The sequence below is a fragment of the Canis aureus genome, chromosome 13 (assembly GCF_053574225.1).
Source record: "Canis aureus isolate CA01 chromosome 13, VMU_Caureus_v.1.0, whole genome shotgun sequence".
NCBI lineage: Eukaryota > Metazoa > Chordata > Mammalia > Carnivora > Canidae > Canis > Canis aureus.
This window is the reverse complement of record NC_135623.1, coordinates 67,873,419-67,890,265: the sequence shown is the minus strand read 5'-3', so window position 1 is coordinate 67,890,265 and position 16,847 is coordinate 67,873,419. Positions and strand designations below refer to the sequence as shown.

Here is a 16,847-nt window from a genome sequence, read left to right as displayed (position 1 = left end):
GAGAGAAAGCCAACTTGTGAAAAAGGAACCAGTAAGAAAACGAGGGCTAAGAAACAACTATTCAGTGAGGGGTGTCCAAGGGATGCACTCCACGCTAGACCTCCGTCTTCCCTTAATAATTACAAAAACCCGCTAGAAAGTGCGAAACATTCCTGAGGTCAGGGCTGCACAGCTCAGTTTTCCACCTAAATTCCCTGTACTAGCCCACATCTAATTTTTAGTCACACACCTTCAGGTTTGATCAGAGGCAAATGTCCCATCATCTTCATATCACTCAGGCTCCAACATGCAAGAGAATCTAAATGCCACATGTAGGATGCAAAAAAAACAATACGCAGAGATATGAAGCCCAATGACAATATGATAATCAAAAAAGATGAGGAGAACTAGGAGGCAAAGAGTGAAAGAGTGTGGAAACAGTACAAGAGATCAAAACCTAATTTCAACAAGTCTATCCCAAAGGAACTGGGGCACCTCTACTCCTCAAAGACAATGTGTTAACAGGTGGGCAGCAAGGTGGGATTAGAAAACAATATAAAACTGGCTGTTACAAAACCAGCACGAGCATAAGCTCCTACACAGCGCCAGGTAGAGACAGGCATTCAACTATTTGCAGAATTAATGAATTAACGGACACTCGCCCAAAGAGGATCTGAGTCCCTGCTTCTAAACCACACCACCCAAGGCATATTAAGTCCACACCAAACATCGTTCTTTGCCTTAAAGCTCAGACTAAAAATCTAACCTTATGAAAAGCTGAGACCTCCCCATAACTTCCACTGCCTCCATGTACCAGGCCCTAGCCCAGCGGCGCCCAATAAAGCTCCTTCCCAAAGACCCTGCCTCGCAATTCTCAAACACAGCACCCATGATTCAGTGTGGAAGGGAAAAGTGAGCTGATGGGAGTGGAGGCAAATAGGCCAAGGGGTAGGAAGGAGAACTATTTCTGATTCTAACAAACTCTGGACTGAGGGTTAGTCCTCTACAGACCAAATGACAATAAACCCTATTTGTCCGTAGGATTAAGTGAACATAAACCTGAAGAAGTCTTACCAACATTAGCCATCCATGATTACAAGAAGTTTTCACAATTCTTTCCTCCCTGCTGGCATTCCTAGCTTTCCTTTACAACTCAGCCTGTCATTGTTCCAGCATTATGGATGGAGTCTCGATATCAAAGAATTGCGCCAGGTGCCAAAACGAGGATTAACTGATCTGTCCTAGATTCAGTTTATCAATATCTGCAGGCACACCTCTGTTTCATTTTCAATGATGTCTATTTAAATCACGTTTTAGGTCTCTACTTCTTCCCTCCAGAGCCTGCCTAATGTCCACACCCTTTTTTTCACCTGCATTCTAAGAGCCCCTGCTCTTCCCTGTAGTTCCCTCTGCTCCAAAAGTAAATTGGGACTGCAGGAAATGGCTATTAAGGGGGCAGCTTTACTACAGATAACGTGCCTAGGTGGTAGGCACACTCTGTGTGTCTGGTGTTGCCTGTATACAGGTAGCGTTTCCTGCCTTCACGGCCTCTGAGCTCAGAACCCATGTGCTGGTGCTGGAGTCACGCTGCTGATGCTAACAATCCACCATCACGCTTCCTGGGGGTTCGGGAGCTCTCCCCAAGCTGCCGCAGAACATGACCGGAGGACAAAGCCCTCACAGCCACAGTGATGGGCAGGCAGCTGAGCCTTGCCTCCTCCAGCCCGGGAGGGTCAGCTCATCGGCCTCGCCGTCTGCTCCTCGGATCCCCGTGACCTGTTCCACTCAAGCTAAAAATCCTATAAGGCACTTTTAGAAATTGTAGTTCCGGGATCCTATGAGCTCTCCTGAAAGGACTCGACATCAAAAAAATTATTCGGCCTAAGCCAGATACCCATATTCTGGCTGGAAGTCTGCCAAATACCCACGAGAGGCTGGTGCGGTTCCAGTGCCCCGGAGTGAAGCTGCCAGACCCACGTGAAAACCCATGAGCCCCAGACCCAGCTGCGGGCGAAGCTCCCCGGGCCAGGCGTGAGGTCTGTTGCAGCCCGAGAAGTCCCCCTCAGAGGGCTCTTCTCCTTTACAGGTCAAACCGACGAAGGCAAGTCAAAACTGAGCTTTTCAAAACTCCTGGGGATTTACCGTGCACTTGCACCAAACACTTTCAAACAAGAAACCCCAGCACTGGACCGAATAACGCAGACCTTCAACATGTTGCACGAGAATCGCTCAAGCTGCTTCTTTCCGGGAGGCGCTTGTGCTGCAGGTGTCCTGGACGTCCGTGGGTACCGAGCGGGGGGACCCTGCACCCGGCAGGTGGCGGCTGCCCCGGAGCCGGCCCAGGCCCACGCGGCGTCCTGCAGCGCCCGGGGCAGGGGCCAAGCGCTGACCGCCGGGGCCCGGTCGGGGCGAGGTCCAGGCTCCTCGGTACTCACTGCGCCGGACACTCGGGGGGGGCAACCCGCGGCCGGTCGGCCCGGGACCCCCGGGGTCCTCCTCCCCCTCCTCCTCCTCCTCCTCCGGGCTCCCGGGCGCAGCCCCCTCCCCGCCGCACCCCGCCCCGGGCGCCCGGGCCCCGCGGACAGTCGGCGCCTTCCGCTCGGGGCTGCGGGCTCCGCGCCTCGTCACGCCCCGCGGCTCGCGGCTCCGGGCTCCCGGCTCTGGGCTCCCGGTTCCTGCAGCCCCCAGCTCCCGGAGCCCCCGGTTCCTGCAGCCCCCAGCGCCCAGCTCCCCCAGCTCCCGGAGCCCCCAGCTCCCGGCCCCCGGCTCCTGCAGCCCCCAGCTCCCGGGTCCGGGATCCCAGTTCCCGGAGCTCCCGGCTCGCAGCCCCCGGCTCCCCCAGCTCCCGACTCCGGGCTCCCGGCTCCCGGCCCCCCATTCCTGCAGCCCCCGGTTCCTGCAGCCCCCAGCTCCCAGCTCCTCCAGCTCCCGGAGCTCCCGGCTCCCGGCCCCCGGCTCCTGCAGCCCCCAGCTCCCAGCTCCTCCAGCTCCCGGAGCTCCCGGCTCCCGGCCCCCGGCTCCTGCAGCCCCCAGCTCCCGGCTCCCAGCTCCCGGGGCTCCCAGCTCCCGGCCCCGGCTCCTGCAGCTCCCGGAGCTCCCAGCTCCCAGCCCCGGCTCCTGCAGCCCCCGGCTCCCGGCTCCCAGCTCCCGGAGCTCCCAGCTCCCGGCCCCCGGTTCTCCCGGCTCCCAGCTCCCGCAGCCCCCAGCTCCCAGCCCCGGCTCCTGCAGCCCCCGCCCCCGCCGCCGGCCCCGCCGCCGGCCCCGGCCCCGGCCCCGGCCCCGGCCCCGAGCAGCGCCGCAGCGGCGCGCCTGTCCGCAGCGCCGAGCCCGCCCGCCCGCCCGGCCGCTCACTCACGCGGGCGGCAGCGGCGGCGTCTCCATGGTGGCTCCTCTCGGGCTTCAGCACGCAGGCACCGACCGCCGCCGCCAGCACCATTCCAGCCGCGGACGCCGGCTCCGCCCGCCCGCCCAGCCGCCGTCCATCCGCCCCGGAGGGGGCGCCGCGCTCGCCTCACCGCGCGCCACCACCTGCGGCGGCCCCCGCGGCCATGGCCCGTCGGCCCCGCGCTCCGTGTGCTGCGCGGCCCCCGCGCTCCCGGACTGCGGGCGGCGGGAGGGGCGGGGCGGGGCGGGCGGGAGGGCGGGCTCGGCCACTTCCGGGTTCGCCCGGCCGCGCCGACGCCGTGACGGGACGCGCTGCGGCCTCCCGCGGGCCCGGGACCCTCCCCCGGCGCCTCCCCTTCCTCCCGCCGCCGTCGCCGCCGCCGCCGGTGCTGGTGCTGGTGCAGCCGCCGCTGGTGCAGCCGGTGCCGGTGCCGGTGCTGGTGCAGCCGCCGCTCGTGCAGCCGCCGCCGGTGCTGGTGCTGGTGCTGGTGCAGCCGGGGCCGGGGCCGGTGCTGGTGCTGGTGCTGGTGCAGCCGGGGCCGGGGCCGGGGCCGGGGCCGGGGCGGGCGGGGCGGGTCACGGGCGGCGGAGCTGGAGAACCGGGAGGGCGTCGTCCCGGCGGGGAGGCCCGGCGCGCGCTGCACCCTCGGCGGGAGCCCGGGCCCAGGGAGAGGGGGGGGCTCCCCGGGGCTCCCCCGACCACCACGGGCCCACCTGCCCCCGAGCGCCCCGGGCCCCGCGCCCGCGGAGCAGCGCGGTGAGGCCCGCGGACGAGGCTCGGGGGCGGGGAGCGCGGGCAAAGCCGGGTCCGCCTGCCCGGGGCGCCGGCGGTCTAGACGGTAGAAGAGCAGCCGGCGACGCCTGCCCCGAGGCCGAGCGGACGCGCCCGCCGCAGCCGCCGGGAGGCCCCAGGACCGGGCGGGAGCCCGCGGAGACGCCCCGAGCAGAGCCCCCCGGCGGGGCAGCAGGTGGCCGTCCAGGTGTGCCGCCCCGACTCGCAGCTGCCCACCTGCCGGGGGCCCACGCGGGGCCTGGGGGCGCAGCCCTGCAGGTGCACCTGCCGCGCAGCCACGGCGAGGGACGGCGGGTCCGAGAGCACGTGCGCCAGTTCCACGGGCCACCGCGCCTCCAAGGCCGGCATCTCGCGCTGGGCTGCCACCAGCAACAGACGCGACCTTAAACTTGCGAGCCGCTTAGTCTGGTAATTAAAAGGACGCCTTTGCTGGCATTTGTTTTAAAATACTCCACCGAGGGGCGCCTGGGGGGCTCCCTGCGTTAAGGGGCTGCCTTTGGCTCAGGTCATGACCCCCGGGGGGTGGGGTCGAGCCCACATCTGGCCCTCTGCTCAGCAGGGAGTCTGCTTCGCCCTCTCTCTCTCTCTCTCTCTGTGCTCACTTGCTCTCAAATAAATAAATAAAATCTTTAAAAATAAATAAATAAATAAATAAATAAATAAATAAATAAATAAATAAATAAAATAACACAGCCCCTCCCAAAAAAAAGAGGGTACAGAATAGATGGGAAAAGATTGGCAGATGTTGATTTTTGATGCTGAGTTATGGATGTATGACGGTGGTCATCATTCATTTGTATCTATGTGTATGTTTTTAAAGGTCCAAGATTTTTAAATTATTTTTTTCAGGAGATGGGGCTGGTTGCTATATAAGCAGTATATGTAGGGAAGTAAGAGCAAGTAAGGAGACTAGCCCGGCTGCAAGGAAAAATAAGGGTGGCCCGGACTAAAGTCAGAGTGACGGAGCAAAGTCAGATTCGGATCCTGTTTAGAAGATAAAGCAAACAGTATTTGCTGACAGGTTCGATATGAGTAGAAGAGAAAGGATAGAGTCAAAGATGATCGCCAAGGTTTTGATCTGGGCTCTTGGGAGAATGGACTTCACGTTTACTGAGATCGTAGAGACAGAAACCGATTTGGTCAAGGGAGGAAAGTATTCGTAAACTGATTTAGACATGCTTAGGTTTGAAGTGTCGATTAAACACCCATGTGGCGATAGGTGTAGACAATTAGGTTTATGTATCTGGAGCGGACGCAACTGGAGAGTTTGTCAGCATACAGATGTCATTTAAAGTCCTGGAACTGGCTGAGCTCACCTAGATGCTGTAGCTACAGAACAGGACCAAGAAATGATCCCTGGGGCACTGCAACATTAAGATGATAAGATGAAGAGAAATCAGCAAGGGAGACAGAGAAGGAGCGGTGGGTGGGGTAGGAGGAGGACCAGAAGCGCCTTGGCGGCCTACTGAAGCGTTCCAGAAAAAGTCAGCACTTTAATATGCCCTAGCGCACGCTAACCTCTCCATGGCACGGTGGGCGTTATTGATCCACCATGAATAGGACATAAACAATAAGTTATTTCTCTCGTTGATGTCTTTTTTTTCCCTAGATTCCAAAAAGAACTTCCTACTTTATCAGGTCATTATAAGAATTAAATGAAATAGTCTATGTAAAGCGTATGACACTAGGCGTATAATGGAAGCACTAACAAATGGTCATTATTATTCTTCTACACATTTCCATGACTATCAGTCATATATGGCTGAGCTAGGAGTTGAGATTTGAGTGCTAGACCCAAGAGATACACCCTGACTTAGGTTTGACCAAAACTTTGACCTGACTTCTGCATGCAAGCTGAGTGAGCAGGGCTGTTTCATCAGCCATCTCAGGAACTCTTTCAAGAAAAAAACAAACCAAAAAAAAATCTATTGCTTGTGTATATTCCCACCCAGAGGAGGATGTGTCCGTCTGAGAAGGCACACAACTCCAAGCCAGAGCTCCTTTCACCTCCTCCCCTGGATTACTTGTATCTATTATAATTCTCTGCTCCTTGAGGGATCCAGGTCACCTAGAATGCTAAGTGTCTAGCCAAATTTTTTTTTCATATCTATTTCTAAATGTCTAGACTTTACAAATGGCCTGGGAAGGAGTACTTCTTAACCGTCATACCGCCCAACCTTCCTGAGAGTCACATATCAGTGCCTCGTGTGGTGGCCGCCAGGTAGATCGAAGGCAGTCCATGTTTCTGATCCAAATCACTGCCCCGGAGCCCATTCCTTGCAAAGAAGGGGAAGAGCTAAACCCACAATTCAACCTCTCATCTAAGAATATTGAAGCAATTTGAAAATGTTAACTATTTAGATTGAGTTGAAATCAGATGCTGCCGTGGACTCATGACACGACGTGACAAGCACAAACATATCACATGGCAAGAATCTGGGAACTGAGAATAGTTCGTGTAAAGAAAAGACCTAATTTCACCAAAGAGTATAAAGCTATAAGATCCTGTTCTTGTAATTCCTTTCAGTGTAAAGATAGCAAGTATGAAAAGCATCACTTACTCAAAAATACAGTTTTAAAGAAGATGGAGACCTTCTAAAGAGTCTTCTTTTCAATCCTAAAATGCATTTACTTGAGTTGTTTTCTAATTTGTTTTCTAATTTTAAATCAGTTTCGCTTTTATTCTTTTGATTTGGAAGCAGCTGAGTGTACATAATATATTATGAAGCATTTCAAAATATCCTTGCAAGATTTTTCTATTTAGCAAATGGATTTGTCGATACATTAAAGGTATTTATTACATGCTCTGTGGTGTTAAATGGGGTGATGTGAGTCTTCTGCTCCAGACCAGTAGAAAATCCTTAATTGAAGGAATCCTTCATTTTTATTACTCCAGTTTACTCTGCAAATGCTTCCTTGTTTTCGTAGACTTTAAGATACCAACCCTACTTCCAGCACAGCACACCTGTCCACTATCCTGTACCAGAGGTTTCTGGGAAAACAAAAGCAAATTGTTTGCTAGAGTTTAATTGGAAATCTGTTGGAATTGGTACAGGAAGTATCCAAAAATAGATTTCACCTTAATGTATATCAGATAAGCAGTTTCTCTGTGCTGTTTTAGGAAAAGGAAATCTACTTAATCTATTTTTACTTGCATGTAGTTTTATGCTATCTATTTATGTAATCTGGTGATGTAATACCTCATTAGAGATTTATCCAAGACTAAACATCTCTCTACACAGTCAGCAAATCTGGGGGAAAGAAAGAGCAAGTAAAAATTCTTGACAAATTACAGGAAGCATTACTAGCACGTCGTCGTTCACCTCAAGTTATCCATGCGCACGCACATGCACACGCACACGCACACCTCAACTTCTACCCACACTTGGTCTATCACAGCTGCCTGTTAATAGCATAGACCCTAAGCCAAATTGTGAAATAATCTGTTGTTGGCATTCTCATTTTCCCCATTCTGTTCCTTTTGTTTGTTTGTTTGTTTTTTTCCTTCTGGCATCAATACATCTATCACCTCAGACCCTCCCCAGCTACAGGTCTCCAATAAAACTCTAATAAAACTTAGAAATTATCTAATGTCAGTTAACCGAATGGCTCATTAGTGGATTACACTCTAATACAATAGCTTTACTATAATGGGGTAACTTCATTTTGGTATTATTTCAGCCAAAGAATATCTTCACACCCTATTCCCCACTCTCCTTTCTCCCTGAATGTGTTTCAATGCCTTCTATATTATTTCAATCACAGCATTTTTGATAACAAAGTGTGATGTTGAAATGTAGCTTTTTCATTAATGGGGATATGACTGTATAACACTGGGAAAGGAATGCTTTACTTAAGTAAAGGACAATGCTGATAGATGAAAAATATTCTTGAACTCTAGACTTTCTGAAACCAAAACCTCTGGGAGTTTGTGTTATTTACTCAAATTGTTCACATGGTAATATGAAAAGATAAGTCTTGAATTTCCACATAAATCCAAAAATTTGAGCTCAGCCCAAGTCTCGGAATTATTTTTGCAAGTAAGGATCCTTTCCCAAGAAATCCTTTCTAGTTCTTAATCTGGTTCTAGTCGGCTTCTGGATGCAGAAAAGCATGTTTAATGCAGGCTATAAGTGGTTAGTCAATTCCTGAAGCATCCATATTTCTTCATTTTTCCCTGTTAAGATCTTGGTAATAATCCAACCCAAGAAAGAGAATTGAATCCAGGCTGCATATGTATGAGAACTATTCTTCACTGAACTAAAAATGAACCTAAACTGCCATTTTGAAGTCTTTGTTAAAAGCCAACTAAAATTAAATCATAAGAAAAATATTCCTCGTCATATTTCCTGAGGCAAACTGATCCAAGAAAATCTTAATTGTATTATACTTAGGTATCATATCAATTATTTTATGCCAGGTAGGGAAAACACTGAGCACCCTATTTTAAGTTGCATTTGTACTCTTGAAACTCCCTAAACTCCTTTTCGGATTTATTTTTCCCCAAAGCACTTACTGGTAAATCACAGTTTAACAAACTATGTGTTTTACAGAGTTATTTCATGTATTGTCTGTCTTGTCCCTTGACATGTAAGCTCCGTGAAGACCTAGATTTTAGTCTGTTTGGTCCCTGCCGTGTGCGGGATTAGAAAAGTTCTGGCACGTAGTATGCATGCAACAAGTACTATTGAATGAACAAGTTGGCATGATTTGCTGTAGCTGCCAACCAACACATTTGCCTCCAGGAATGTATATTCTAACTCAAGATTCATGCGATGTGCATTTTAACACCTTTATACAATATATATTAGTTTTTCTTCCCTTTTACTTTTGGAAGGAAAAAATTAATGCTCCCCAGGAATAAGGAAGGCACAGAGAAACTTACTTTGATTTCAGTCAGTCAACCGGCCAACATTTATTGAATGATTTATTTGATGAATACAATGTGATAGGTTGGGAGCTAGGGGGCAGAGGTAGAAATAAGAAAAAGCTTAAGGCAAGAATTCTGCCTCAGGGAAACTTGTAATTAACTCCAGACACAAGAAATACATCCACTATATTAAATCAAATTAAACAAAAGTACCAGACAACGAGGTCTTCGCAAATAAGATGAGTATTGACTCAAGCACTTAGGAAGGCACACAGTAAGAAAACAGAGTATGTTCCTGGACAGTAAAGAAAGACTTCAAACAACAAATGATTCGAAGACTAGGGTAATAAGAAATAAAGCCGAGATGTTAAAGTGAAGGTCAGATTCTAGAGATCCTTGAATAAACTTTCGGCTTTATATGAAGTAGATAAGCATTGGAGGAGCATGTCTGTCTGCCTGCCTGTGTGTGTATGTTTGGCCAGATAGTAGAATACAAACTCTACTGGAAGAATTTTAATCCGGCATTGATGTGCAAAATTAATAACAGATGGAAGAGACTGAAAGCAAGAGAATCCTTTGGGAAACTGTCTAATCGCGAGCGTTCATGCGTGAGATGGTAAAACTCAAAGTAGAGTACTGGGCTATAATGAAAAGGAAAGGCCAAAGGGAAAAGATGGAATAAGCATGACTTGTTGACTTATTTGATACGGAGGCAAAGGAAGACGAAGTAGTCAAATTTCTGGGGGTTCTGAATGTGAGACTATGGTGATAGAATTGATAAGAAGAAAATCACATGGGACAAATGATAATGGGTATGGTTTTAGGCCTACAGAGTCTGCAGTGATAGCAAGACATCCAAGTGAAACGTCCAGCAGGAAGTTGTAGATAAGCCAAGACAAGGCCACTCGGTACAAAGATAGGATCACTCGGAGAGCTATTGTACCCTGAACAAACAGGTAATGCAACTTTCTGGGGTGAGCTACGCTGTTAGCAGATGTAAACTCTCCTGCCTGCCCTCCACAGTTTGCTATGCCTAGGTTGACGTCCCTGTGTTGTAACTCGTTAATTTCTTAATTGTTAATTTTTTTTTGTTAGGCAAATAATACATGATTACCTTCTTACTGTAAAAATTCAGACCGTGAAGTGAAACTTCCCAACCCTTCCCAGAGGTGACCCATGTTAACCCCGTGACGAATGTCCTTTCAAACATTTTTTTTCCCGCAGTTACGTACATATGTGGTGCATATAGAAACACATGTGTTTGTATTTGTTTTACATAAGTGGAATCATGCTGTATGGTACCATCAGCCCATTAGCAGCTGCTAAGGAAGTCTTTCTGCCAACTTGCTGTAGCTGTGGGGAACCCAGGCAGGAAAGCCGGCTGCCAGTTGCCAGTACATCCAAGATTTTAACTGGTACTGATTTCAGGGGAAATTCTGAACATCAGAAGGTTGGCTAATGCATTACATTAGATTAAATAGTATCTTGCGGGGTAGATACTCCATGGGGTCTCAGTATGACAGACGATTTTTGCCTCTCCTCTCACCAAAATGTACACACTTTTGGAAATGCTGTTTTCACTCTAAGCTTTAAGGAACAAGATCCAAGTCACTACTTCTCCAGTAAAAAAAAAAAAATTCCACTCTTAATTGGATTTACATTACCGGAAATCTTAGTATTTCTAGATTCTCTACATTTTCTCTCTGTAATTTTTCATTCCAGTTACTGCTTGCAAAAACACTTTCTCTTTAAAACTCAGGCATGAGGAAGATCTAGAAGAGCTGAGTTATGGTGGATATCCGTTCATTTTATGTTGGTCAAAAACTGCTGAAATTTCAAATTTCATTCTCTTGTGTTTTTGTTCTTGGTTAAATCTTCCTAAAGCCATAGTAATTACATGCCTACTTATAATGATTTACTTTAAAGCATATTTAAATATTGCAGCAACATGCATTTTATTTAGCACAATCCATTTTTAAAGTTCTAACTGTGGGAAGCTATATATGTTCATAATTACAGTTTATTTGAATGTGTAATATTTTTGGAAAGTGAAGTACCATACTTTGGGGGGGTGGAATGAAAATAATTTCAGTATTTTTAAATGAACTGAAGTTTTTTTTTTTTTTTTTTAATGTTCGGTATCTAGGGTAATTTTTAAATTCGTTGGTTCTATTTTATATTATAAGCCTTGAATAAAAATATCTTTATGCAGTGAAGTCTCACTAATGTTGTTTTCAAAATCCATACCATTGGCCACCTCTAACTACTTGGGCCACTGTGATTAAATTACCATCGCAGCATTTTTTTTTTCTTATGCTGGATTCCATACAAGATAATTTTTGCACGTAAGGGGAGGCATCTTTCAAAACACTAGCTGAAAATTACTTGTATTTTATCAGTAACTAATTATAATCATAGTATTAGGAAGTATGGCAGAAGCCACTTTGATGACCCATCCAGGCCATTCACCCAATTTTATACGGGAGTATGACCAATTCTATAGGCATTCAGGGTATACTTCAGCACCTTGTCCAATAACTCATTCCACACTTTTACAGTTCTTTTCAAGATTTAGTACCTAGCACTGTGTTTACTTTGGAGACAGATTCAAAAAATAACCTGCCTGAGAACAGCTTTTCTACCCTGAGGAAATGAGATATACATACCTAAAATTATAGGGGAATATGATTCATGAGTGTAAAGATAATATGGGTTGGATTATCCTAGAAACACTTTTTGGGAAGGTACAATTTGATTTGGGCTTTGGGGGGGCCTGTAAGATCTACATCAATCGAGAAGAAAAGGGAAGTTTCCTCACAGAGGGAAGGAAAAAACAAAACAAAACAAAAAAAATGGTAGACCTGTCAAAAATTATAGGTCTACCCTAACTGGAGTTGAAAAATAATAGGTGAGATTTGACACGTAAAACAAGATGCTTTCCCAGGGGAGCCCTCCTACCAAGGCCTGGGTGTGGGGTGGTCTATAAATTGGTCTAATAAGCTAGAAGACTGAGGCTTTTTAATAAGTGAATAAAATATGCGAGCATTACTTTATTGAGATTTATCTCGCCAAAATGGAAAGACCAAGTTGGGGGTTGGGAGGTTTCAGAAGGGGCGTTGATTAAGGAGGCCTTACATTTGCATCAAAAGGTCTAAAAATTACCTTTATCCTGTGACACAATAGTTCCACATCTAGGAGTTTATCCTAAAGAAGTTATCATACATGCACGTGAGTCAGCTACCAGAATATTTCATGCAGTTTATTTCTATAACAATTAATTAGAAACATAAACTGACCAATCGGTGAGTGGCCAAATATTATTATAATACCACCAGATAGTGGCCCGTGATGGGGCCATTGAAACTGATACATTATAAGACTACTTAATGTCATAAAAAGATGACATACTGTTGACCGGAAAATAGTCACAAAAATCTGGGTATAGTATGATCTCGTGTAGGTAAAAGGGAAACAAACTGTGCATATGTGACGGAGCGAGAGTGAGAGAGCATCTCTGTGTGTAACTAGTAAGTTGAGCAAACAGGACACCTCTCGATTGGATAGAAAATGCAGTTTTTATCTTCCATTGTCCTCTGAAGTATGTGTTCACTGGTGTTCCTGCCCTAAGGTAAAGAGTGGAAGAGAATCTTTTAGATAACACAAAGTTCTTCCGCCAGTTATAGTCCTAAAAAACCACAACTCAGTCTTAATCATCAAAATTCCAAACCTAGCTTTGTGCTACTTTTTCTTCCCTCCTCAGTCTCTGACTACTTCAGTCTGAAATCTTGCAGAGGGAAGAGTTGGAGGGAATGAGATTCCTCAGCAATACTCTTTAGACTGCAGAGGGCTAATCAGGAAATTTGCATTCTAGAATCACCTCTACGTCTCAAACTAGTAAATTAACCACTCCAGTTTTTCATTACCTCATGTGAAAAATGGAACTAATAACACTTGGCCTACCTACGTCTTAGATTTATTAGGCACATCAAATTATATCACAGGAGCAGAATTACTTTGCAGAGTTGAAAAGTGTTTTTAGTAGTGTATTATGAAATACAACCCTCTAGACTAGAGAGCCAAAACCCGGTGTCTATAGGAGGCCAGGAAGGTAACTTAAATGATTGCATCATTTAAGATGTAAGGTGATAGATAGGAACTGCATCTGACCCTAACACTGGGGAAGCGATACGTCGCAGTAGAGATGATGGCGACTAGAGATGGAGAGCTCATGCCCAGTGAAAGATGGCACAGTTACCCCCCAGACCTGAGCCACTTGTGCCGTGGAGAAACACAGGCCATGTTACCAGATACTTGTACCACGGAGACCATAGGCCAATTCAAGGAACGTCAGAATTCTTGATTTTTATGTGAAATCTTCTGATTTTCCCATATTGACAACTGATTTAAATATCAAACGCAATGTAGACCAACAATGTGTGATGTGAACTAATGATGAGGCTAGACTCAGGCCCCAGGACATCGCTTCATAGTCCTGCCCTAGACTATAAACAGCTTGAAGGCAGAGACCTTGACTTTATCTCGGTGGTCTTAACAGTTGACACAATGTCTGACATATTTGGTGCCTAATATGCGCTGGTAAAATGATAGATGCACTCTGCTAAGGAAAGACTGTTGGGCTGCCTGGGTGGCTCAGTGGTTAATCAGGTCGTGATCCTGGGGTCCTGGGATCAAGTCCCACATCAGGGTCCCCACCAGGAGCCTGCTCCTCCCTCTGCCTATGTCTCTGCCCCTCTCATGAATAAATAAATAAAATCTTAATTTAAAAAAAAGACTATTTCCATACGTGAAGATGTCAAACAACTCAAGACTGCCTCTGCATAGAGTTTTTTTATATATGGACACTTAATTGTGACAATCCTTCCTTTTATTTTTCCCAACCAGTCAAAGTAGAGTAGGGGAAAGCAGTAGAAGAAAGCTAAAGAAATAGATGCAAAATAAAAGATGAATGCAAGCAAATAATTAAGTAAATACATCATTAGTTGTTTGGTTATTTCTGCTGCTTGGTTTTGTCTCCCGTTAGGAGATTAGGTTGATCTGGGTGGGTGGATTTAGCTCACTAAGGAGGTAGGTGAGAAGAAGAGCACCACCTGACTTAGAAGACGTGGGCGTCTGTTGTGGGGACAGCAGGTAGTCAGAGAAGACCTTCTGAGGATGTGTTGCTGTTTAATTCAACAAGTGATTTAATTCAACAAATATGTATTGAATATATCGATAAAGCAGAGACCTCTAGGCCTCACGGGACTTAGATTTTGCTTGAGGAGACAAAAATTAGAGAATTAAATAATGTGTTAGATGGCACGATGGTCAATTTTATGTGCCGTGTGGTTAGGCTATGACCCTCAGTTATTCGATCAAACACCGACCTAGGTGTTGCTGTGGAGGTTATCCTGGATAATCTGGGCAGGCCCGATTCCATCAGTTGAATGACCTTAAGCACAGAACTGAGGTTTCTGTGCACAATGAGAAAGTCTGCCTATGGACTGCAACTTAACTCACGTTACAAGTTCTGGCCTGCCCTTCCTGACAGCCTGCCCCGATTTGGGACTCGCGTAGCTAGCCCCCACGGTTGCACAAGCCAAGGCCTTATACTACATAAGAAATTATTTGTCTTTGTATCAGATTATAGCAATGGAACTAACCACCCCCGACTGTAATGACCCCATCACCATTTGCCCAGATTCTGTGCATTGGCAATTTGGATTTAGCCGGGGGAGTTGATCTCTGCTCCGTGCATGTCAGCTGGGATCATTCATGTGTTTGCAATCATTTGGCAAGTCAGCCAGCCTGGCTAGTACCAAATGGCCTCATTCACAGGTCTAACAGTTGACTGTTGGGGTGGGGCCGCTGGGACTGCTCTGTCACCACCAGTGGGCTGGCTCAAGCTTCTTCAGGTGATGGCTGGGTTCAAAAAAGCAGCCAACGAGACAGTGCAAAAACTCAGTGTGCAAGCACTCATCAAGCCTCTGCTTCTGCCACGAGCCAAAGCAGGCCACGTGGCCAAGCCCAAAATTAATATGAGAGGACACTTCACAAGAGCGCAAGAGCCTGGGTTTGGCGATACCTGACTTATTGGGTTTGCCATTACTTCAACAGTCCACCACAGTCTTCATGAAAACTCCGTACGGTAGGTACTATTAATGTCCTCACTTTTTTAGATGAGGAAACTGAAGCCTAACAAGATGTTAAATAACCCAGGGGCATCTGGGTGCCTTAGTGGGTTGAAAATCTGAGTCTTGGTTTTGGTTTTTTTTTTTTTTTTTTTTTTTTGAGTCTTGGTTTTGGCTCAGGTTATGGTCTCAGGCTTATGGGATCTAGTCCAGCACTGGGATCCGTGGTCAGAGGAGAGTCTGCTTGAGATTCTCTCCCTCTGCTCCTTCACCCACTAGCATGCTCTCACGTGCTCTCTCTCTCTCTCTCTCTCAGAATAAGATAAATCTTATCTTATAAAAAATAAATCTTTTAAAGAAATGTGTTAAGTAGCCCATACCTACTATGAGGCAAGGTTAAGATTTCAAGTGTGAGCCAAGTCTGATTTCAGGGACCGTGCTCTTAACCACTGTTTTGCCAACATGAGGAAAAGCCATGGAAGGAAGGCCAGAGGGTGACCTGGCACAGACGGTGATGGGTCTTGAGCATGGTCAAGGTCCCATTCTCTAGGTCCATGCAGACTGCAACAGCTGGTATAGGCAGCAGCAGGTAGAGGACTTGTGGGTTGGGATTCCTGAAAAAAAGAAGAGAGAAAAGTGTTAACCAAGAAACAGAGTCACAAGCTGGGAGTCTATGAACCGTGGAGCAAACCGCAGAAGGCAGGTGGCGGCGCTGGATGACTAAGTAGATGTCAGCATCTAGAAGTCACCACTGGAGAAGGTCAGGAGAATGGAGTGAAAACAGGACAGAAACAGAAGTTGATTCTGCACCCCTAGGGTGAGACACCCCTGGAAAATGGTATCTACTTATGTGACAATTTGTCTGGAGTCATGCTCATCATGGCAGAAATAAATTCAGTTTTACTCCTTTTTTGTGAGGGTGCGGGTGTATGTAAAAACCGGGAATAGTGGATGTGCTGAAATAACAGTGAGCAGCTTTGAGCAGCCTCTGAGTGTATTTATAGATATCAAGCACACGAAACACGCCCACATTATACACCCTCTCCCCAGGAATCCAGGATGTATGAAGAATAATACAAGGTGTACATTTGGCAGTCTGCGCCACACAGGGGTGTGCTGGGTGTAATGATTCTGAAAATCCTTTATCGTACCTGACCAGGGTTTTATCAAAACTATAACATGAATGTCTGGAAAGCTTGTAGCCAGATTCATTCTGAATGCACGATTTTTCCTTTTTTCCAACATTGGTACTGACATAATCTGTCTGAATCTCTTAAGGTGAAGACATATCCGTTGCGACCTCAGGTGGATGGATCAATGATAAGATGGCAAAGGGTTGGAACTCCTCCTTTTTACTCCATTCAGTTCTGTACCATCACTTTCAACAAAGTATTGTTGCATAAAAGCAAAGTATTGCTTTTATGGTCAAGAAAAACTTAATTAAAAAAAAAAACTACAACTAATAGGATCCCTCAACAGAACTGTCTGGCTCTCTATAGTGTGACACACAGAGAGAACTTTTGGGGAATAGGAGGCACAGGCACGTAGGTCGGAGGGGTACCCACTCCCCCAGTGCTCCATGCCCCCAAAGATCTGGGAAGGAAATCCTTCAACTCTAGGACCAAATTGCAACCAACAGTAGTCTCTTGGCATGAAAAATAGGGACCTTTGGATTCCTTATCTTTGGAGGCAG

General features: G+C 46.9%; 1 protein-coding gene and 1 long non-coding RNA gene across 2 annotated transcripts in view; one reads left to right on the top strand and one right to left on the bottom strand.

The window, feature by feature from the left end:
* Positions 1–3,496, bottom strand: part of KLHL2 (kelch like family member 2) — a 97,717-nt gene extending 94,221 nt beyond the window's left edge. The window contains exon 1 of the mRNA XM_077846566.1: positions 3,335–3,496. Coding sequence (XP_077702692.1) covers positions 3,335–3,360 — 26 coding nt within the window. The 5' untranslated portion in view covers positions 3,361–3,496. The remainder of the gene's footprint in view (positions 1–3,334) is intronic.
* Positions 3,497–4,017: 521 nt separating this feature from the next.
* LOC144282659 (uncharacterized) lies at positions 4,018–8,169 on the top strand. Its single transcript, XR_013351158.1, has 2 exons — positions 4,018–4,564; positions 6,282–8,169. It is a non-coding gene; the product is annotated as an uncharacterized LOC144282659 (long non-coding RNA).
* The last annotated feature ends 8,678 nt before the right edge of the window (positions 8,170–16,847 follow it).